The 25,310-nt window shown below is 36.8% G+C and overlaps 1 protein-coding gene across 1 annotated transcript in view; it reads left to right on the forward strand.

Annotated features, from left to right (window-relative positions):
* Positions 1-25,310, forward strand: part of LOC148954274 (DNA-directed RNA polymerase I subunit rpa1-like) — a 128,651-nt gene that overhangs the window by 17,114 nt on the left and 86,227 nt on the right. Inside the window, 5 exon segments of the mRNA XM_089086218.1 lie at positions 552-975; positions 3,977-4,380; positions 7,299-7,482; positions 11,127-11,247; positions 24,503-24,720. Coding sequence (XP_088942344.1) covers positions 552-975; positions 3,977-4,380; positions 7,299-7,482; positions 11,127-11,247; positions 24,503-24,720 — 1,351 coding nt within the window.

Below are 25,310 nucleotides of genomic sequence, written 5' to 3' on the forward strand. Positions count from 1 at the left end.
TATATTAAATTAAGTTTCTCGTTTAAGATTTGTTTTTTATTAAACTAAATTATTATTCTTTTTATAGACTAGTAACACTTTTTTTCTACCGATTAGAAACTAGTGGCATTAGGGAATATTATTATTTTTTTAATCATATTTTCGGCAAAGTTTTCTTATGCAAATTAAGATTATATGAGTGTAAACACACAGTTTATTTGTTCAATAACGCTCGTCGTCTTTTCAATCATTGCTATCATTTTAAAATAAACCTTGTTTTTATACACTTTATTTAGATTCATATTGTGGTGTGTAACTGGGAACTAACAGTAACTTGTCTTATGTAAAAAGAAAAAAGGTGTATATAGCCTATAGTAAAAAAAAATCGCCAATAGCCGCCAAGCTTATGTTTTTATTGTCTTTTTAGATGACAATGGCCAAGCTAGTTGATCAAGATTCTTTAAAAGAAAAAAAAGTATATGAAAAATGTAGATGTAAATAGGAAAAAAGATTGATATATAGCCAGAAAGCCACTAATAGCAGTCAAGGTAATGTTTTCCTTGTCTTTTTAGATCACAATGGCCAAGCTAGTTGATCAAGATTCAGTAAACCATAAACCCATAGAAAATGGTCTCTATGACTATCACCTTGGCCCAGCTATTGCTGGTGAGATCTGCAAACTTTGTGAGCGAAAGTGTGAAGGCCATCCTGGCTACATCCAACTCCCCGAGCCTGTTTACAAAGGGCCTTTTATGGATGATGCCAAAAAGCTATTAATTCTACTCTGTCCAAATGGTCACGGAATTAAAGATTCCGAGAAGGTTTTATTTACTCTGAAACACCTGGAAGGAAGAACAGCGTTTGACAAATCAGAAAATGAAAGAATCATTAGAAACCAATTGACTGGAAGATACTGTCGGATGTGCCATGAACTCTTTAAGGGTGTGCGAAAACCAAAGCTAACTCCGCATAAAATTTTGCTGAATATTGGCAAAAGTAAGTATTAAAGTTACGTTTATGGAGGGCCCAATGCAGATCCCCTCCTCATAGGCGTAATTTCAGCGTTCCGATTAGGGGGGGGGGAGATGTCCGTATCATGGGAGCGTGGGGTACCCTTATAAGGAAAGGAGGGCTTTGAGGCCCTTCCCCGGAAAAATTGTGAAAATACAAACCAAAATGTGTTTTAGAGCTGTGTGAAAACTTATTTTGGGAGATTATCTAATTGATACCAAAAACCATGCGGTGAAAACTGGAAAAGGCGGTGGTTCTGCCCTAAGTCTTCAATGGCACATTTTTCTTCAAGCGATAACGAAGAAAAGCTACTATTTAGCAAAGACGCTATTTGGCTAATCTCAAAAACATTACACAATGCATAATAAACAATATCGAGATATCAAACAAACATAAAATTAAGTTGGCAGTCCTGCTTCAGCGCTCTTCTGGTGGTGGTAGTTTTTCGGCGCTCGGTAAGTGTGGCACCTATCTATTTTTGTACACTTACCATACCCTATCAAACTTCAAACAAATCTAACGTTATCGTAATTTTTTGCGTATAGGCGTTAACTTAATAAAATATTAATTTAAAATGTACGTCTTAACCTAGCCTAATTTTATGTTTTGTAAAAAAAAAGAATAACCTAGTTACCCATAAACCAATTTCACCCCAATTATCATTTTTAGGTTTACTTAAAAAATTAGAATATTTTCCAGATTTTATGGAGGCAACTGCCTTCACCCCCCCCCCCTATTTATTCACACAGCTTGTACATACAACACAATATCGTAATAAAATATTAAACCACCAATGACCGTTGGACACGTAATTTCTGGGTGTATGAACGTAATTCTTACGAATGTAAGAATGAGCTTTTCAACAGCAAAAAAAAAGTGAAAGGTAAAAACCAAAAAACTAGAAGCGAGAAAATATTAGAGAGGATTATTCTGGGTGAATAATATTCACTATTCCGAGTGAAAAATACTATCTCATAAGTTGTCTTAAAATTATGACTTTTTGACTACAAACTTTTCATGAAGAAGGGTACCCGTACGGGAGAGCGAATGGAAAATTTGCCTCCGTGGAAAGACAACATTCTTCGGAACCTACCGAAAATGGGCAAATTATATCAAATGTACGAGAAAAAACGAGAAACCCAAAAAATTGTAATATTTAGGTGGTGGGTGTCTGGTTCTAATTAGCCCTCCCATTCTGTATGCACCTAAGTGACAGAATGGAAGCTATATGGTGATTAGCGAGTTACTACGATGTACTAAAAAATAGGAAAGCCTGGAGTGTAAATACCTATGCCCCCCTCCTCAGTTGTGGCATGTTTTTCATATTTTCCAATAATTTGACTTTGTGTTTTCGACCAATTTCGTGTGTTAGTCAGGGTTGTGTCTTATCCCTTTTTATGCAGACAATTATTTGGATTTTGTCCCAAGGAACATAGCAATGGCTATGAGAAAATATTATTAAATGGGAAGGTAAAATTCTCCTAGATTTTAACTATACACATGCTTTTTAGTGTCCTAGGTGAAGTTCTAATTGATTATAAGTTCTGCAGCCAGTTATGGTTCGTGAAGAGTACACACGTGCCTTGCCAATTTTTTAGGGCACAGGGACTAAGCTCCTGTCTGATTTTTACCAACTTCTTTAAATTTGTATATTTATGTGTGATAGACATTGTTCTTAATTGGAATTTAAGGTTTTTTTATCCTTTCAGTTATTTTTTCATGGTTTCTTTTTTTTCCTTTTCACAAGGAGTGAATTTGGCTCTATTAGAGCTTATGATTTATTTATGGAAATAAAAATTACCTTACCGAAGAGGGGGAGGGCGTAAGTCAAACCTGGGTGAACTACTGAAAGTGTAAGTGGACGTCCTTTGTTTTCTTTCTTAAGAAAAGACGGGGGAATATGAGCCTGGAGCCAAGTAACAAGCATGAATGGCGCTGCATTAGCACTGAATTCCACTTACTAATTTAGCTTGCTAGCATTAGTCTTCCAGTTTATTGCCCTGGTATTGCACAGACTTGATCTTATGACTTTATTTAGTGCATTAGTCATACTAGTTGTAGCTGAAAACGCGCTATTTTAAAAACCATATTTCTTTTCTGTATTTGTCGCGTCATCTACATTCATCAATGAATCAGTTGGGATTTATAAATTGGCCATTGGTGGCCTATTTAGGCTATGTCTTCACTATGACTTTTTCAGGCAAAGTCGCCCGTGTTTTTTTTACTTTTTCAGGCAGCCCCAGTCTCCATTAGTACTTTTTAAGATTTATAAAGATAAATCAGGCGAATTTAAAGTGGCCTTTTTCAGAAAATTCTTTTTTCGATGATCCCGAAGCTATTTTTACTCGGCTGACTTGGCCTGAAAAAGGCATAATGAAGACAGGGCTTTAGGCCTATGACAGCGTTGTAATGTGTTTAAGTTCAATGCTTTTTGCTCGTCTCAACTATTGACATCTTCTAATCCTTGCCACCAACACAGTAGTTGATTCCAGGAAGAAGAACAAATTGGTGCTGGTATCTTGCAGAACTAAGCGGTCTAACAATTTATTCGTGCTGTTTTTTACTAGGTTTTTTCACTATGTTTTTTTCGCGCTCAGTTGGTTGTAGAAGGGTGTGGTTGTAAGTGTGTAAGTGAATTTATGTCTTTTATGTGTTTTTTTAAGTATTTAAAAAGTATTTAAAACACTATGTATTTAAAAATTTGTTTTATGATCTCCTTCTTTTACAGGCCATTTTTTTTTTTTTTTTTCTTTTACAGGCCATTGAGCCTTTGTGGTGATTAGTAATTTTGTTTATTGAGTGATTTTCGTTTTTTGTCTTGAATATATCTTATCTTAACTGAAGACTCTTTAACTATGCCCGATGACTAGGATTGTAAAAGACAGTGGTTTTAATTTTTTTTTTTCTTCTATTAGACTACTGAAGCTGCTTTGTTATAAGTGATTCTGATTATGAACCTGATAAATTGCACTCATTTTCTTTTCAGAAAATGAAGATTCAACTAAAGCCAGAGACATAAAAGTTAAAGAGAATTATGAATTTTTAGCAAACGACTTCGAAAAAGTTTACAATCACGACATCTACATGATGCATAAGGACATATTTGATAAAATTCATGGTGGTTATGTAGAATTTACGACACGCCGTGTATCAGTTCTACCATCTACTTGTCGCCCATTAAATAAAGTGAAAGGAGAATGGACAGCAAACGATCCGTTCAATGATGATTATAGGAAATTGCTTAGAACGTCAAATGAAATTGATGATTTACAGAAAAAACCGAATAGAACAAAAGAGGATTTAATTGTGTATGGTTACAAAGTGTTGGATCTTCAAAAGTCAGTGTGCTCTTTATGGGAGAAGGTGAAATTGAAATTGAACAAGAAAGAGGTATTTATTATCATTAATTATAACCAATTAATTAAAAATTAATGAAAATTAAATTGAGGATTCAGTAATTGCAAATGAACTAAAAACTCAAAGCATTCGTTAAAAACTGGTTTAAAAAATCGCCGTTAATGTGGGAATCGGACCCAGAAGTCTTCGTTAACTAGTCTATTGTAACTTCGGTAGCACCTAAATTTATGTAATGTGAAGGGATGGCTAATGTTGGACCCATATATAATACGATTTATCTGATTGACTAGTCTTGACTGGATCACATTGAAAATTTACTGTATGGGCTTGGGAGGGGCCACAGTAATACTGAGGCTTACACTCCGCTCCTACGTGAAATGTAACCTATACCAGTTACTCCTTGTGCGCTATTTCCTTCGAACCTACAGATTTCGTTTCAGAGAAAAATTCACACTCGGGGTCTCCCTGAAACAATATTACTCAATCGCCACCTCAAGTCGTCAGGCTCGAAGCTAGGATGAGGAAGCAGAGTCCCACAGATACAACCGAATTTTCTGTACCCGTTGCCTGTGATGAAATATCCATCTTGGAAATATGAGCTTTACTTGCCCGAGCAAGGGTTTCTATACGAGCCTTGTGATCTCTCTCATCTGCCTACCTTTCTTTTTCCATTCGATTTTTACGAGAATTTGATTCACTTGATCGATTATTCCCTGACGCCAGTCTTGGCTGCTAGAGTTTCGAGAACCACGGCCTGAGCATGAGCTACCACTCCTACAGCTAGGTGGTTTAGGTGAATCCGGAAATTGGATGTTTGATGCTCAAATATCTTTATCTTCGGTAAAAATAAGATTAAAATCTCAACTGAACTAGAGTTAACTCAATCAAATGATGTACAGTGGCGATATTGTTGCTGTTTAAACTAAGCCCTTGGATGTCGTTGAATCTTTTTATCACTAGTTTTTTGACGATTTTTCCATTCTTCTGGCATTTGGCTGCTATTTACTATTGCTGCTATTTTGTGATTCTAGTAGATTCAATTAATCTGATCATATAATTTAAAAAGTCATCATAAATTTTCTTGTTTGAGGCAATTGTTTCTAATAATTAATAATTTTGTGTTCTTATTATTGTCCCAAAATTCTTATTATTTTTGACATTCTAATGTTGTTGGACACTTAATGTCAGGCACGAACGCAGAAGGGGGGGGGGGTAAGAAGCTTTGTTGTTTCTTCCAAAATCTTGAGATTCATAATTTCCTCTTCGTAATTTTATATACATATATATATATATATATATATATATATATATATATATATATATATATATATATATATATATATATATATATATATATATATATATATATATATATGTATATATATATATATATGTATTATTGTTCGTTTTTTGTGTGTTATTTTTAGTCTAACAACCTCTCACCCATTGATTTTGCTTCTGTTCGTGCCTCAGCATAGCTAACAAGCTTATTGAAATTGTACAAATCTTATTATAATCTTCGGGATTAAAAATTTGAATTCTGAAGCAGATTATCTAAGGCAAAAATCATTTTGGGGCACCTCACACCTTGCAAGGGGGGGGGGGTGTTCATCTTGGTTGGCATTTAATATAAAAAGTATAGAAAGATATATGTGAGGTTTTAAAGATATATGTGAAATCTTTAAGCATTTCAGGTGGCTGTGAGCCCGTTGGCCTCTACTTGTTTAGATGCCTCGTATAATTAGCCCCACAGAATCAATTTAAATTTTGTTGAATATATGTCGCAAAGAATATCAATTTTTTGAAAAATGGCATTTTCTTTTTCTTTTTTTTAGCAGAGATAACAATAGCTTATTAAACTGGTTGGTAGTGATAAAAGTATATTAGTATACACTAAAAAACGAAATTGATAGGTCTATAACTCCCGAAATCAAAGGGCTAAGGTGCTGGAAATCAAAATATATTGATTTTTAAACACATCAAATTTTGTAATAATCTTTTCTCTTTTTGGTTTCTGAAATAATTAGTTTGGCCCCAATGGCACCACCACTTAGCAAAATTTCAATGCCAAAATTACCCTGCGTATTGGTGCTAAAATTAACATGGACTACGGCTAATTAAATTTGAATATTGACTTCAAAACATCAACGATAATTCATCAAATTTTATCCCTACAAGAAACCCCTAATATTTCTTAGGGGGATTGGGGCAAGGGGTTTAAATAAATTTTTTTTCTCGAAAAATGTTTTTTGGCAAAAAAGCCCCAGAAAGTGTTGTGCTCCCACTCTTTGCCAAATATTACAAATTTATGCCACTTACATTTGTTCCTCCAAATAGGAACAAATGCTAAATCCTTAATCCCTTGAAGGTGCCAATGATGATGGGGTACGCAAGTACCAAATGCTTATTTCAAGTTATATTAATTCATACTGATTAATATCTTTGGTAAACGCTTAGACGTCTCTACGTCGAGACGTTTAATCGCCGATCAGTCAATTATGTATCTCTGCTGATTTTGTTTGATTATCCAAAGCTTTGATAAACCGCATCTGAGTGCCCAAAATCCAGATTTTGTGCCTTATGTCTTTTTTACTAAGCTTGGTAGATTAGCCAAATCGTGTAGTGCTTTTCGCGTATGAGGATTGCAAAGTTGCGACCCTTTTAACCACGCATTCATAGAAGAATAAGATTCGAAGGAGGTTGCTGAAGAAGAAGAGGAAGCATAAGAGTTGGAGTGTATGACAGCCCTAGAAAATAAGGAGGCGAAATGACATCTTCACCAGAAGAAGCCCAAGTGTCTATCTGATTAATGATTGTGATGAAAAGAGTTTCTTCATGTTTCATAAATGTTTGTTACAATTATATTGATTGTGATGGTTACTTTTTGGCATTATGTTATTGTGATAGCTGTTTGTAATATTATTATTTGTAGTAAATGAATTACTTTGTAGGGTATGATTCGATCAAATATTCTGGGTAAGCGTGTCGACCACTGTGCCAGGTCAGTCATTACTCCTGATAGTTTTATAGACGTTGATGAAGTTGGTATTCCAAGGGCTATTGCCCAAAAGCTTGAAATCTCTATGTCTATCACACCGCAAAATTATAGTGATGTTTTAAGGCTAATTGATTCAAGTAAGTAATCCCAGTATTTACGCCAGTGCTAAACTAATCATAATAAATAATATTTGTTATTTTTATTTTATTTATTTTTTGTTTACTAGAGACCATGTACAGGGGCTATCCACAAAGTAACTTTCGCTTAGTAATTGAACAGTTTGGAAATATTTTTAGTAGCAATTGGAAATTACTATTTGGTTTCTGGTTTGAACCCCAACTAAAAATACTAAACATTTTATGCTAAATATACCAAAAATGAAACGTTTTTATACGAAAATACTAAAAAAATTATGCTAAAAATACTAAAAATTAAACATTTTATATAAAAATATTTAAAAAAAATTATACTAACAATAGAAGAAATTTAACACTTTTAAGATACATAGTACCGAAAAAGTGTTTCTGTATTTAGACCAAAACCTTGTAATTTTTCAAATTCCTAAACCATTTCCCATCTATTTTTCCATGGGGTTGGAGGAGATCGTAAGGAAGGACCTGAAGAAATTGGAACTTTTTGGAAGGGTTAGAGAGGGAGACTCTGAATAGATTGTGAGGAAGGAGCAGCATGTTTAGCTTTGTTGGTCTCATGCGGATTGATGTTGCTGTCAGTCTTTAGTAATAATAGAAGCAGTAGTATTAGCAGTTCACTTTAAATTCTGGACTGCACGGTCAGTAGCCAGATAATATAACCAAGCGCTTATGGTGCGACATTGTCTATGACCCTCCTGTCTCCAGAAACTCAGAGTAGTATACAATATAGCATTTGCTAATGATAAGAATAAAATACAAATAATAATATTTTTTGTTCTTTGTGATGTTCACACTATCTGTGCGTGGTTGTTGTTGAACTGTGTGTAGGAACACTTAGGCCTACTGAAAGTGTACTCTTTATATCTAGAGAGGAGGATCGCCGTAATAATCTGTATGCCGATTTTTAGTTATTAGTCTCATTTTCAAAATGTGGAACAACCACGGTGGGAGAATAAAAGCCTTTTGGGGCGATAGTTGGAAGTATAAGGTAGCCTTGGCCCTCAGCGAAGGTGGTACTCTCCAAACCAAAATTTTCTTCCGATATAGTCATTCTAAAATCAGGTTTTCCAATAAGAGTCAATGCAACCACAATGAAAGTAGTTTATTATCGGAGAAGGGTGGGGGTAGTGAGTGTTAGAGTAATATAAATGTTGATTTATGTGCATGTAATTAAGTGATTGGATTGGAGCAGGCTATGGTCTAAGGTTGGGAGAAGGGGGTTAGTGGATGGTACAGGTTGAAGTCGGTCGATGTGCTATTAATTGGATAATAATGGACTGGAGGAGGATTGACCAAATGATATGCAAAATAAGGATGAAAAGGCAATTTTAGGTAATAAGAAGATCGTTTGATTGGACAGCTGAATCTATCTGGGTAGCATTATTAGTAAGGACGGTGGATGCTGCGAAGATGAGAAAAGTAGATTAGCCGAGACGTGGGGTGTTTTTTTTTTTCACAATTGGGAAAAGTTGGGAAGAATAATAAGATAAATTTTGGGTACTAAGATTAGAATACTGGAATCCACAGTAATGATGGTGACCAAGTACGGCTTTGAAAAGTGGGCGCTTTGAAAGGCTGAAGAAGATCTGTTAGATGTTTTCCATTATTGTCTAAGAATAGTTTAGGTACTCTTTTCGCTGACTGTATCTTATACAATGCGAAAAAAAGAGTCTGATCGCCCTATCTAGGGCTATAATATAAGAAAGGTAAAGGGGACTAGGTCACGTTACACGAATGAGAGCGATAGATTGCAAAATCTCGTACTTTTTGGCCATCCAACTGGGGCCAAACGAAATGAAGGACGTCCATGAATGGGACTAAAAAAGGTCATGAGAAAGGATTCAAGGGGTATTGGAATTTCATTAAAAGGACTAAAAAGTTAGGCTTTAAATGGACTGGTGCGGAGAAGTAGTCTTACGTGGCTGTGTTTGTCTCGAGCAGCTTGTTACTATGATAAGTTGCAGTAGTACATCGAGCTTAACGGCAGTCTGTTTAGAGCGAAATAAAAAGTAGGACTTCCTCGAATGTTATGGGAAGATGTCATTAGAATGGATTAAAACAAAATTGGAACTTCATGGGAGGAAGTTAAGCGTAAAGTTTTGTTAGAAATAGAAACGATATCATTTAAGCTTAGTCTTGAAGTTGTATCTAGTTCGATATTCTATAGGTAAAGGTTTTATCCTTGGCCTAAAAGTATTTTTATTATGATCCCTGCTAGAGTTGAGTTGATGAGAGTAGCTCGTAACCTCACTCACTTTCCTTCAATTTCCTTCATTAGAAAACTTATAGGCACGTCTATCTATCAGAAGGCTTCCCCCAGCCTGCAGCTGCCACATGGAGCAAGTTTCTTCCGGAATTGATTCTCAGGAAGTTATTTTTAAGCTGCCCTAAGAGGAGTTTTAGTCGTTTTCTGGTAGGTTGAACTTCATGTGATAATTGCCAGGATTAGTAGGAGTCACATAGAATCATAAGGAAAGTTGTGTTACTTTATGGGATTTTGACCAAGAATGCAAACATTATCAAAGCGTTATATTGTGTACGCAGCACAGATAGGAGGTAACTAAACGGAGTGGTTCTCTGTTCAGTCAGGTGCAAGGTAGCACTCCATTTTTCACCTTCATTGTTCACCATAAAGGGTAGATTATTTTCTTTGTGAAGCAATCTTAAGGGCGATCTACAATTAAGCCCACAGAAAGAAATCAATGATTGGGACTGCACTGATGATATTGCTCTTGTCGCACGCTACCCAGAAGACCTACATCACAAAGAAAATGAACTTGGACTTATGGTAAATGCTGTTGGAGTTGCCATGACTATAATAAAGCTAAGTTAATGTCCAATGTGGTTATTACCTATATAACTCACGGACTTTTGGTCAACAGTGCAGAAATTGAAGAAGTAGTAGAATTGAAATAGCATGGTAGCATTCTTAGGCAAGATGGCAATTCCACCAGAAAATTCTTTGCCAAAGGGATGGCTCTGCTTTCAGTTTTCTTCGATATAGTCATTTTCCTCCTTGCATATGTTACAACATGTAGAACGTGGAGCATTGATGCGTAGTTAGAAAGATGACTCAAAGCCTTTGACAGTAATTGCCTAAGGTCAATTTTGAATATACATTTGACTGAGAGAAAGAGGAACGACATATTTATCATATAATACCGCATGATGATAACTCCTTTCTTGAAAGGAGTTATCATCATATCATTTCTATAGAAAGCGATTATCAACGTTTGCGGGCATACAGTAGAGGTGATAGATGGAAGGCTTACTTTTATGACGAATGGTGATGGACATACTCTGTTCTTCCAAGTTAGGAAGACCCAAAATTGTCCTCGGCAAGCTTGTTGAGATGGAGGCAAAGTAGGTAAGGATTTCGATGGGTGGGCTGAGATTGAATGACTAGGACTGGTGTTTTGGCGAACTACTGTTGTTGTCCGATGCGCCTCTAAGTGGAGAAGGAACAAAATAGGAATTAGTAAGTTAGACTAGTAGCTTACCAGTTTTGGCCACGATTCTTATTTAAAAAAAATGTTATCGTTTTCCATTCATTCCATAGTTCACTCTAATTGGTCAAAAATTTGGAATTTGTAAGGATATTTATTGGTATTACTAGTACTTTATTTTAGGAAATGCGCACTATGTGCAGTTTGAAGACGGTTCAAAGAAGAATGTTTCAAAAGCGCTTCAAACAAGTGTTGACCCAATAAAACAGAAAATAAGAAATCCTGTTGATTTTGTGGAGCAACCGTTTGTTTAAAATGCCCTTCAAGTTGTTGTTAGGTAAGCATAAAATATTTTATAGAAATTGAACACGTTTATTCGCTTCGATAGATTAAAGCTAAGAGGTTATAAAATAGAGCCAAATAAAGTTTAAAAATGAAAATTTAAGGAGATATCTTAAAAAAGAATGTCAACAATGAGAAAACTTACTAATAATAAATATCAAAAACGAAATGTCAATTCAACATGTGGAAAAAGAAATGTCAACAAACAAATGAAATGAACTGTCAAATAATGGAATCAATGGTTAATATGACGAATACCTTGTAAAGGAGTTACAGTATGTTTTTGTCGTTTAAGCTAATTTTTCTTACAATTTTCGTAGCTGTGTTTACGTATTTGTTTTGGTGTTTTGTTTTAGTGTTTTGTATTGTAATACCTTGTATTTTAGTTTGTATTTTCAGACCACCACCGGAGCACAGAGGTTGAAAAAATATTGTTCAGAGGGCTACTTGGTCAAAATCGTTGCTCATAGGGAGCACATATTAAATACACTTTAATTACAAATTGCAAAAAATATAAATAAATTATTATGTTTAACGCTGCAATATCTATTTTACGTTCACAATGTATTACAAAGTTCTGACTACAAATTACACCTGTACTTAATGAGAAGAACTATTTGATTAAAACTCTTCAAACTGTTGGGCAATTTTTTGAACCATAGTGCCAGCTTACTGATTGGGATTCTCATGACTACATCCAAATTGCAATCAACCAATAGTGGCCTGTTTTTAGGCTTTCTCACGCGAAAAAGCTTGTTTGCAAATGCATGTGGACATAAATACTTATTAAAGTTTTTAAGTGTATGCTGGTTCTGGCAATGACTCATAAACCCGCAGCAGAGAAACTAACTAGCTCCTAGCTCCCACATGCAAAGTTGTGATAAAGACCGCAATCATTTTGTGGATTGCGGACGATTTCACGCCAGCCCTATTGTGGCAAAACGCAAATCTGCCTGCGTTGAAGTTTTCCAAAGCATGCGAGAAAACGTGACTAGGAATCAAATCAATAGCTGTTTGTGTAATTGTTTGTATGCTATAATCTATTAATTACCCTTCTTATACTTCTTCGTAGTAAGAATAGAAGTTCAAAACAAACAAGAGGAATCGAACTCAGCTTCTATAAAATGAGGTAAAACTAGTTGTGGTTTTTCCGCAATGGGTGTCCGGTAGAAACTCATGTTCTGTAAGATAAGGTAAAATTAGATCCAGAAACATAACGCGTTGTTTGGATCGTGCTTTTTCGCAAATCGCAGCAGGTGGGAACTAAGAATAGCGAAGAAATTCGTTTCAAAATGCAAATATTAATGCTTTTCAAATTCAAATACCTAAGTCTCAAGTATAATAAAAGCTTTTAAAGATAAGATTTACGCCAAGTCGCAGCATGAGTCAAATATTTTCCTTTGGGAAGCATAATGTGCACTGGTGGGCTGCTGTTTTTCCACACTTGGTGCAGTCTAAATTCCCTAGTTAGTTAGTTTATATGAATGAATAATGAAGCTTTTTTAGGCAAGATAAGGCTGTATTTCAAAAACTATTCTTGTGTGCATAATTCTCAAAAAGTAATAAAAACTAAAAAAAAGTATCGTAGTTAATGGATGACGAAGATGATGAAAGTAGTTAAAGTAAATTTGTTGTATATCTTCAGCTTTTAAGGAAATCGTACGGTTTGGATAATATCACTTGTATATCGGTTGTACAACGAGTATGCTAGTATATTTTGGTGCCCACAGGTTTTACCTTCGAGGGGCTGAGTGGGGGGGGGGGTAGAAATTTTCTTTCCAGGCAGGTAATGTGGATCCACCCTGAGTTGACTGATCACTTATTTAAGGTCTTAATCTAGTTCAAGGCTAGTTTCTACCTGAAGATAGTGCTTTTATGCCGTTTTTCGGCTTAGTGATGCAAAAAAAGAAAATGATAACGAAATACTACGAAGGTCGGTTATCTAGAGACAACTTTTTCTGGTCTATTTAAAGATCTTAAAGTACCAAGGGCAGTGAAAATCTGATTATTTAAACCTGGTTAAGTGGAAACTTGCATAACCATGTAAATCTTTAAAAATTGGAAATCCGGTTTTTAATGATAAAGGCCTCCATAAGCAGTTATGCAGGTTTAGGTGGTAAAGGGTACCAAAAAAAAGATAAGAAATATGGGCAAAAAATCAGCAAAAATAAGTATTTGGCTATTTTTCTTCTGATAAATAGGCCGGTTATAGATGTTGATATAGTTTTCGTGAATCGACAGCTTAACGTCTTCATACAGCATAAGAAAGTGTTACTTTCCTTTGAAAGTTCAGTTGTCTTTGGCAATCAACAGATAACTAATGTTTGTGAAAATAAATATAATTCTCCTCCACATGCCCAAAAAGTTTGAACTTAATACCCTTAGCTGTTCTGGTGATATTGCAGATAAACAACAAGTAGAACAAATAGGAAAATTTTTCGTATAAGTGGAACGCAACTTTAAATGAATATTTCGACTCTGTATCCATGGGCCATCCTCAGCAAAACAAATGAAGAAAAAACGAAACTAAAATATTTTCAAAACAGCCCTAGCATCATTACTTCAAGGAAGTTCAACCCGGACTGGTACATCAAGCGAAGTGAAAAAAGACAATTCATTCAAATGGAATAAAAAAAAAATTTGCAAACAAGCTCTTAAAGCTAGTCTTGCCTTTTTGGCAGCCAGCCTAGAAGGTCTATCCGTAACAGGTTGAGTGGAATTGTTTACTTGTTTTTAATGCAATTAGTTAAATCATTTCTCATTAAATTTGTATATAAGGCATTAAGTGAATATTCCCCTAAATCTCTATTTAAAGAAATCATTGGTAATAAGGGTAGTTTTTAAAAAGTATTTTATTGCTAGGATTATCAAAGACATGACTGCTTAAAGCAGAATCAAAAGAAATATTTGTACCATTAGAATTTAAAGCTGTAATTTGACCCCGGCGCCACGCCGGCGAATCGACTGTCAACGAGAGGCCCGGTTGTCCGCACGCGTGCCAGCGCCGGCAGAGGCGTCGGCGTTCGGCTGGCTTTAAATTAATTTAGCGGCAATTCTTTATTGCTTCAGCCGCAAAGTTGGGGCTTTTCTTTGTGTGATTAAGCATTTCGATTTTCCTGATTAGAAATCAAGCAGGGCTTGCACTATCCCCGAATTTTCAGGAATTTCCCCGAAAATCTGGATCATCCCGAATTGGTTCTCCGAATCCTCGAAAATCACCCAATCACGGTGCCACCCCTAGTGATTTATCACTAGTGACTATCCCTGCCAAATATTACTTTGTATACCATAATTCTTCACTACTCTCTTGTTCGTTAATTCTCGTCTCTTCTGTTACTTTGCATATAAACCAGACAGATACAATTGCAATATACATGGTTCCTCATATCTTGACAAAAATATCGTCTTTATGAAGATAAAAAAAATAATTTTTTTTTAAACTGAAAGTAAAGAGTGACATTAAAACTTAAAACGAACAGCAATTATTGCGTATGTAAAAGGGGCTGTCCCTTCCTCAACGTCTCACTCTTTACGCTAAAGTTTTTATTATTTTAAAAAGTAGAGTGGTGAAAAAGGGTCAAACATTAGCGTAAAGAGCGAAGCGTTGAGGAGGGGACAGCCGTTTTAGTTTTCGTTTTAAGTTCTAATGTCGTCCCATACTTAAAAACCTGTTTTTTTATTTAGTTTCTGAACGTTTTTCAACTAATACAGGTTTGATTTTGGCTCACCGTGGCATGAAAATTAAAACACAATTTGCATATTAATTTTGGCAGATTTATTCCGGATATGAAGGGTCTTCCCCTCCTCAATACCTTGCTCATTGCGCTAAAGCTGTTAGCACTTTTAAAAAATCTTCCTATTCTAATTAAACATCCCCTGTGTTTCAATTGTAGTAAACAGTCAAACTTAAGCGTAAAGAATAAGGTATTGAGGAGGGGCCAACCCTTCATATATGGCATAATTTCTGTTCGTTTTTCAAATAATGCCGCAAATATGGCTTACCCTCTATAAAATATATTCCTCCTCCTCACGGAAAAATTCTCCGTGGAAATGTCATCCAACGTAAAGTGCACTCCCCCGTCAAATTCCCTCCAGACAGTTCCTTCCTCGCTGAGAATCCCCCCCCCCTCTCTTTTAAATTGCTTGTGGACGATTCACCCTGAAAAATTCTCCTTGACATTTTTTCAAGGAGGCACACTTGTGCCTCTATAAAGAGGCGACCCACCACAATGTTAAGCGATTTCAGGTCCTAGAGGTCGCAGAGAGACGGCGGTAATCGTATTTTGTAGCCCAAGCTCAAACTAAGAAACTTGCAAAATTTCATCCTCCTCCAACTTTATCTTCATGGGGTAAACTGGGCCGGAAGTTTGGACCCTCCCACCACAGCCCCCCTTAACGTTGTCCGATTGGGCTGAAATTTAGAGGTTAAGCTTTCCTAGGGCCCGGGAGCTTATCCTCGAAATTTCAGCTCAATCTGATCTCTCCTTCCCTGTTTTCAAAAAACCAAATATAGCCACTTAAAATTCATCATCATTATTTCTTCTTTTTTTTCTTAGCCACGCCTACAGGCCACAGTTGGCAACGGATCCGGTTGAATGAGGACTCATTCGAAGCAGAATTCGACCTGTTAGGGCCTTTTGATATTTTCAGACCGAAAAAATTATCCCCCGAATTTACATTTACGAGAAACCTTATTTTTTTTCAAATAATACACATAAACAGGTTAGACATGCTTTGTTATGAAAATATCTGCGCGTAAATTTTCATAACAAAGCATGTCTAACCTGTTTATGTGTATTATTTGAAAAAAACTACGTTTTCTAAAGAGTTAAAGAGGCTGAGTTACAAGGTCAACCCTTAAAACGTACAGGGATTAGGAGGCACAGTTGGGGGGGCTGTTAAAGAGGCTGAGTCACAAGTTCGAACCTTAAAACGTACAGGGATTAGGAGGCACCCTGTACGAAGTGATTTGAGTATTCAGGAATTAAAAGCCTTAACACAAGAATGTTCAAGAGCGAGGGGTTTGGGGGGCGGCAGCCCCCCAACTTCAACTCCTGACACGATCAGCTAACAGTTAGTCAAGCAATAATCAAGGAGGCACACTTGTGCCTCTATAAAGAGGCGACCCACCACACTGTTAAGCGATTTCAGATCCTAGAGGTCGCAGAGAGACGGCGGTAATCGCATTTTGTAGCCCAAGCTCAAACTAAGAAACTTGCAAAATTTCATCCTCCTCCGACTTTATCTTCATGGGGTAAACTGGGCCGGAAGTTTGGACCCTCCCACCACAGCCCCCCTTTAACGTTGTCCGATTGGGCTGAAATTTAAAGGGTAAGCTTTCCTATGGCCCGGGAGCTTATCCTCGAAATTTCAGCTCAATCCGATCACTCCTTCCTGTTCTGTTTTCAAAAAACCAAATATAGCCACTTAAAATTCATCATTTCTTTTTTTTTCTTAGCCACGCCTACAGGCCACAGTTGGCAACGGATCCGGTTGAATGAAGACTCATTCGAAGCAGAATTTGACCTGTTAGGGCCTTTTGATATTTGCAGACCGAAAAAATTATCCCCCGAATTTACATTCACGAAAAACCTTAGTTTTTTTCAAATAATACAGATAAACAGGTTAGACATGCTTTGTTATGAAAATATCTGCGCGTCAAATTTCATAACAAAGCATGTCTAACCTGTTTATGTGTATTATTTGAAAAAAAACTACGTTTTCTAAAGAGTTAAAGAGGCTGAGTTACAAGGTCAACCCTTAAAACGTACAGGGATTAGGAGGCACAGTTGGGGGGGCTGTTAAAGAGTCTGAGTCACAAGTTCGAACCTTAAAACGTACAGGGATTAGGAGGCACCCTGTACGACGTGATTTGAGTATTCAGGAATTAAAAGCCTTAACACAAGAATGTTCAAGAGCGGGGGTTTGGGGGGCGGCAGCCCCCCAACTTCAACTCCTGACACGATCAGCTAACAGTTAGTCAAGCAATAATAAGTAATAAACTGTACAAAAACGTGCAGAAATTATTTGAAAAAAACTACGTTTTCTAAAGAGTTAAAGAGGCTGAGTTACAAGGTCGAACCTTAAAACGTACAGGGATTAGGAGGCACAGTTGGGGGGCTGCCGCCCCCAAACCCCCGCTTTCGCAGCCTTTAAATAAAAAAAAAGTTTTTAAACTGAAAGTAAGGAGCGACATTAAATCTTAAAACGAACAGAAATTATTCCGTATATGAAAGAGGCTGTGCCCTCCTCAACGCCTCGCTCTTTACGCTAAAGTTTGACTTTCTCAGAACTCTTTTTTTAAACAATAAAAACTTTGGCGTAAAGAGCGAGGCGTTGAGGAGGGCACAGCCCCTTTCATATACTGAATAATTTCTGTTCGTTATAAGTTTTAATGTCACTCCTTACTTTAAGTGTAAAGAACTTTTTATTTATTTAAAGAATGCAAAACCAGGGGGTGTTGGGGAGGGCAGCCCCCCAGCTTTGCCTCCAAATCACTGTACATTTTAAGGTTAAACCTTGTAACTTAGCCTCTTTAACTCTTTAGAAAACGTAGTTTTTTTCAAATAATCATTGGAATAAGACTATAATCTATAATCGGTTTCTCGATCACCCCAGAAACACCCCCTTCAGTGGAAGTTATTTGCCATAAAACAAAACGCGCGGAAAAAGCCCCCGGATAATTCCCCCAGGACATCTCCATATAAAAATTTGGTAGAGAGAATGTAAGACAATTCAAAAGAATTTCGTATAGTAATTCTGTCAAAACCCCCAAGTGTAACATTTCCCCTAGAATATTCACTCATAAGAAATTTCCCTCCCAAAGAAAGATTCTCCCTTAGAAATCCACCCCAAGCACAACCCCACCCCCACCCCAAAAAAAAAAAAAATAAAATGGCTGTATGCTTCCTAATAACAAATACTATATGTAAACAATGGGCAAAGTTCACAACTTGCAGCCCTTCCCCTGGGGTTTATGACATGTCATTTTACACCTAAAGATATATAGTTATTATATTTTTCGAAAAATCTGAACAAAATAGCAATCTCAAAATTTCGATCCGGTGACTTTGGGGAAAAATGAGCGTGGGAGGGGGCCTAGTTGCCCTCGAATTTATTTGGTCATTCAAAAAGGGCACTAGAACGTTTGATTTCCTCTCGAATGAGCCCTCTCGCAATATTTTAGGACCACTGGGTCGATACGATCACCCCTGGGAAGAAAACAACAAACAAATAAACACCCATCCGTGATCTTTCTTCAGGCAGAAAAAAAATTCAATATTTTTGCATGTAGGAGCTTTAAGTCTCTGCATAGGGTTATCTGATACGCTGAATCTGATGGTGTGATTTATGTTAAAAATTCTATGATTTTAGGGGGTGTTTTCCCACTTTTTCGAAAATAAGACAAGTATTCTCAGGCTCGTAACTTTTGATGGGTATCACTAAACTTGATGAAATTTATATATCTGAAATCAGCATAAAAACCCAATTCTTTTGACGCATCTATTGGTATCAAAACTGGTATCCGTTTTTAAGAGTTTCGGTTACTATTGAGCCGGGTCGTCCCTTACTTACAGTTTGTTACCACGAACTGTTTGATGAGATTAAACTGTTTCGAATGCAGTTCCCCAATCGCTATAAGATTCTTACATCATTCATAGTCAAGAATTTTATTTTGAATTTGAACGGAACGCATACACTATGCAGGTTCAGTTGGATTTTGAAATTGACAGCCAGCAGATTATTGCGACAGCTGAATCGTAAGCTTGTAGAATTTCTTTTGCTATTTTTAGATACATTTTCTTAACGTTTAATAGACAACTATTGAACGCCTGATTGACTAAAGAAAATACAATTTTCTTTCTGAAATATTTGTCCCCCTCCCCCCCCCAAAAAAAAACAACCTTCTAATGAGACAAAGTAGCTATAGGCTATATACAAGGTTGGAGAATTGAAGATTGAAACGGAAGTGACCCCAAAAATATGGTTTATAAGAAAATTGTGTTATTGCCTATAGGGGGGATAGGGGGCTATCATTTTTAAATGATATCTCAATTTTTTTTTTTTTTTGAAAGCAGGGATGCCAAAAAGCTAATTATTTTTTTCATACAAAGAGGAGAGGGAAGAAAATGATATCAAATTCCCTGGGAAACCATAGAAATATTTTGATAGATCCAGGGGCCCCTCTTTGACTTTTCATTGTCTTGGATATTTTTGGATTTCTCATAGGCTATTGGCCTAATTTGGATTTTGTGTGTGGTCCCTTTTAATTAAAAAAATTCCTTGGATCTTATTGAATGCCACGGCGAATCTATTATCTATTATTTCAACTATTATGTAAGGGTTCTGAAACACCACAGCCATTTCGTTTCTACCAGATCTCTACTTCTCTAGATGAATAACGAAGAAGACCAGCGTCCAGCCAGTGACCTGCGAAGTTTTTAACTCATGAATAGGCCAGTATCTTTTGTAAATTCAAACTGGAATTTGCGAAAGACTAATGAAAACATTAATGTTTGCGGTCAACATTGATCTCGTCGGTGGCGCGCCGCCGCTGCTATTTTTGGCCCCGCCGCCGCCGGTCTTCCCTTATCGGCGCGGCGCCGAGGTCTAGCTGTAGTTATGTCATCTTTGTGCTGTTGTATGCGTTTTTTTCTAAATTTTGATGGTGTTCTACCAACACAGTAGTTGCTACAGTCAAATGTATTTGATAAACCCTTCTTTGGCGAGTAACTGGGGTTATATCTTTACCAGAGTTTAGGAAGTTTATGATTTTAAAATTATTGGTAAATACTACATACAAATTATTCTGTGTACGAACTTTTTTTCAATTTGTAATGACTTTTCGAATATATGGAAGGTAAATTATACGTGAGGGCTTGGCGGGACCTTGGCATGGTAAAAGACCCTTGATTTTACGGGAAAGTCTTGCCAGTCTTCGGCTAATTGTATTATACGCAGCGCAATATCGCTGCCTAAGTAAAGAACGATGTTGGCACAATGTATTTTTTTTCTTTCTTTTAGACCAGGCCTGGTTTTAGATCAGGGCACTTCGAATCGAAGGAGTTGTCGTAAAAACTTCGAAAAGGGCTCATTCGATTAGAAATTGGAGGGGCTTGTGCCCTTTTCAATAGCCGAAAGTGACTGGAAGGCAGCTAACACCCCTTCCACGCCCACCATTTCCCCAAACACATCCAATCAAAATTTTGAGATAACCATTTTGTTCAACGTAGTTGAAAGATCTGGAAGATATGTCTTTGAGGATGACACTCCCCCATATCCCTCAGGGCAAGTGATGTAAGTAATGCCCTAGGTGGCATATAAGGATTATATAGAAAGGGTTGTCGTAGAAACTTCAAAAAGAGCTTATTCAATTGAAAATTGAAATGGCTACTGCCCTTTTAATAGTCGAAAGTGATTTGAGGGCAACTAAACCCCCTCTCACACCCTACATTTTCCCAAGCACATCCAATCAAAATTTTGAGATAGCAATTTCGTTCAACGTATTTGAAAGTTCTCGAAATTAGGTCTTTAAGGATGACACCCCCCCCCCCACACACAGCCCTCAGGGTAAGGGTTGTAAGTTATGCCCTGGGGCATAATGTTTAATGGTCGAAAGTGATTGGAGAGCCACTAACACCCCTCTCACACCCACCATTTCTCCAAACACATCCAGTCAAAGGTTTCAGATAACCATCTTGCTCAACGTATTTGAAAGTTCTCGAGATTATGTCTTTGAGGATGACAAACTCCCCACACCCCTCAGGGCAAGGGTTATAAGTTATGCCCTGGGGACATATAAGATTTTTATAGATAGCGTTGTCGTAGAAACTTCAAAAAGGGCTCATTCAATTGGGAATTGAAAGGGCTAATGCCCTTTCAATAGTCGAAAGTAATCGGAGGGCAACTAACACCCCTCCCACGCCCTGCATTTCCCCAAACACATCCAATTAAAATTTTGAAATAGCAATTTTTTTCAACGTATTTGAAAGTTCTCGAAATTAGGTCTTTAAGGATGACACCCCCCCCCCCCCAGCCCTCGGGGTAAGGGTTGAAAGTTATTCCCTCGAGGCATGTAAGGTTTTAGAGAAAGCTTTGTCGTACAAACTTCGAAAAGAGCTCACTGGATTGAAAATTGAAAGGGGTGGTACCCATTCTAATAGCTGAAAGTGATTGGAGGACAACTAACCCCCCTCTCACGTCCACTATTTTCCAAAACACATCCAATAAAAATTTTGAGTTAGCTCTTTTTTCAACGTAGTTGAAAGTTTCGGAAATTATTTCTTTGAGGATGACACCCCCCCCCCACAGCCCTCAGGCTAAGGGTTGTAAGTTATGCCCTGGGGGCATATAAGGTTTTGGTTGAAAGTGTTGTCGTAGAAACTTCAAAAGGGCTCATTCAATTGGAAGTTCAAAGGGCTAGTGCCCTTTTTAATAGTCGAAAGTGATTGGAGGGCAACTTACCCCCCTCTCACGCCGACCATTTCCCAAAACACATCCAATCAAAATTTTTAGAAAGCCATTTTGTTCAACGTAGTTGAAAATTCTGGAAATTATGTCTTTGAGGATGACAAACCCCCATCCCCCTCAGGCCAAGGGTTGTTAGTTATGCCCTGGGGCCACATAAGGTTTTTATAGAAAGCGTTGTCGTAGTAGGATCAAAAAGGACTCATTAGTCGAAAGTGATCGGAGGGCAACTAACCCCCTCTCTCACCATTTCCCCAACACACATCCAATCAAAATTTTGAGTGAACCATTTTGTTCAACGTAGTTGATAATTCTGGAAATTAGGTCGTTGAGTATGACCCCCCCCCCCACAGCCCTCAGGGTAGGGGTTGTAAGTTATGCCCTGGTAGCATATAAAGTTTTTATAGGAAAGGTTATCGTAGAAACTTCCAAAAGGTCTCGTTCGAATGGAAATTGAAAGGGTTAGTGCCCTTTTTAAAAGTAGAAAGTGATTAGAGGGCAACTAACCCCCCTCTCACGCCTAGTATTTCCCCAAACATATCCAATCAAAGTTTTGAGAAAGCCATTTTGTTCAATGTAGTCTAAAGTTCTGGAAATTATGTATTTGAGGATTAATCCCCCCCCCACAACCCTTAGGGCAAGGGTTGTAAGTTACGCCCTGGGGGCATACAAGATTCTTATAGAAAGTGTTGTCGTAGAAACTTCTAAAAGGGCTCATTCGATTGGAAATTGAAAGAGCTTTTAATAGTTGAAAGTAGTTGGAGGGCAACTAACCCTCCTCTCACGCCCACCATTTCCCCAAACACGTCCAATCCAAATTTTGAGATAGCCATTTTGTTCAACGTAGTTGAGAATTCTGGAAACTATGTCTTTGAGGATGACAACCCCCCCCCCCCCAAAGCCCTCAAGGTAAGGGTTGTAAGTTATAGCCTGGGAGCAAAGTTTTTATATAAAAGGTTGTCGTGGAAACTTCAAAAAGGTCTCATTCGATTGGAAATTGAAAGGGTTAGTGCCCTTTTTAATATTAGACAGTGATTAGAGAGCAACCTACCCCCCCCCCCCCCCCTTCACGCCCACCATTTCCCCAAACACATCCAATCAAAATTTTGAGATAGCCATTTTGTTCAACGTAGTTTAAAGTTCTGGAAATTATGTCTTTGAGGATGACAACCCCATCCCCCCCCCGTCCCAAAACCCTCAGGGCGAGGGTTGTAAGTTATTCCCTCGGGGCATACAAGTTTTTTTTATAGAAAGTGATGTCGTAGAAACTTCAAAAAGGGCCTATTCGATTGGAAATTCAAAGGGCTTTCAATAGCTGAAAGTGATTGGAGGGCAACTAACCCTCCTCTTACGGCCATCATTTCCCCAAACACATCCAATCAAAATTTTGAGATATCCATTTTGTTCAACGTAGTTGAAAGTTCTCGAAATTATGTCTTTGAAGATTGCAAAGATTTTTGTGCTTTATGAATATAATTTGTACTTTGCTAAAAAAAAATCTTCTAAGTGTTTTCATTTTTATAACTTCAAGAAATCAAAAATTGACTGGTAGATTATTTGATTCTATGTTCGTTTTTGGTTTAATGGAGTTCTTTTAATTTTTTTGAAAAACTTATTTTGTGGAATTTTTTTTTATTAATTATTAATAAATACAATAGGATAACTGTTTCCAAAAATTATGTTTCTAGTAAAGTTTATTTCGTCTGGGATGTGAGATTCAGAGCAAATGTTTTGGGCACAATCGACTAGAGAGGTAACAACAGCTCTTTTAACTTGTGGGGGTGATTGGATTTAAAATATATATATATATCTGTCGTTTTGTGTGGGTTTTCTGTAAATTGTAAAATCCAGTTCGTCAATGCTACGAATAATTAATACATCCAGAAACGGTAATTTATTTGCAATTTCAATTTCTAGGGTAAACTGTAGATTTCGGTCATATGTATTAAGGTGATCTAGAAAACCCCTAAGTTCATTTTCCCCGTAATTTCATAATTCCCCATATTTTCCTTATAATTCCGAATTTTCAAGGTGTTCTACATAGATATTCGCTAATAACCCGAATAGAGGTGCCCCCTTGGGGAGGCCCTTTGTTTGTGGATAAAAAAAAATACAGAATTAAAAATACGTAGAATACATATAACAAATTTTGAATAGGGACATTAAAACCTTGCATTCTACTCCTGTTGTTGAATCTTCGATTAAATGATAATTTTAGTCCATTTTTTTTTAAATTTTTTTTAAATTGCTCAGATATACTGCAGATAAGCCTTTTTGATAAACAGGATGCACTTAGTATCTTCAGATTTAATTTAATATGCCCTTCAATATTCCCCCAGGACAAAAAAATCATAGGTCAAAAATAAGCTAAAAACATAAGGCACCATACAGCTTAAGAAAGTGTGGCTATCTGTTCAAGATGTAATTGTTTTGGCAACCAATGGATTGTATGTTTGTATTTTACGGGTGGAAAGCGTTGTTAGATTCAGTTAATTAGTCCTGCTTATTTATTTTTACGATTCGATGTGCCCTCTAATAACTTCACAATTTCAAAACAACCAAAAGAAACGTATTAGAAAATCCTGGTTTTCAGATACAAATAAAGCTAAGATGTGGGGATAGGAATAAACAAGAGGGGTCCAGGGGGCAAAACATGTTTTATTGTAATGTAATTTTTTTCTTTTGATTAATACCGAACACTAGGTTCAAAATATTATTTTTTTAATGCTTTTTCATCTTCTGATAAATAGGCCGCTTCTAGATGGCGATATAGTTCTCGTGAATAGGCAGCCAAGTTTGCACAAAGCTTCAATGATGGCCCATCGAGTTTGAATTATTAATGATTCGAACTATACACTTCGACTTCATGTTAGTGCCTGTAAGCCGTATAATGCTGATTTTGATGGAGATGAGATGAATATACATGTGCCGCAAACACTTTCGGCTCAAAATGAAGCTCGAATTTTAGGTAAGTCCCGTTTTGAAGGTTTTAGCTTCTTTTTTCTTACAGTCAAATGGGATGCGTATAAACGTGTTGAAAAAACACTTGCGGCTCAAAATGAAGTTTGAGCTTCCTTTTAAAGGCCGTGACTCTTTTTTCTTATAGTAAAGTGTGATAAGTATGTATGTGCTGCAAACACTTGTGACTCAAAATAAAGCACGATATTCATCTGGATGATTTTGGGAATTTGGGATTTTGGGGATATTTAGGTCCAACCCATTTTATAATTGTTGCAAAACTAGGAATTTTTCTGAGGATATTGTTTGAGGCTCAGAGTATTCGACGGATATCTTTGTCTCCGCCTTTTGCGGGACCACAAGTGTCGAATTCTTTACGGGAGGGTATAGGGCTGGCGGAAAATTTTAACCAGTTCAAGAGTAGGTTGAAACGTTACGTTCTGTGAAATTATTAAGGATTTAGGCTAGATTATTTATTTTACAGGTGAATTTTGAATATATAGTTGATAGTTAGGATGGAAACAACAGTCATTAACAACCTAATGGGTTTTCCTGATGATTGGGACAATATATTTGTTATTAATAAGTTTGTCTTATCTT

Source organism: Artemia sp. Qi Xiang Cuo, chromosome 3 (genome assembly GCF_049724085.1).
Source record: "Artemia sp. Qi Xiang Cuo chromosome 3, ASM4972408v1, whole genome shotgun sequence".
Lineage (NCBI taxonomy): Eukaryota > Metazoa > Arthropoda > Branchiopoda > Anostraca > Artemiidae > Artemia > Artemia sp. Qi Xiang Cuo.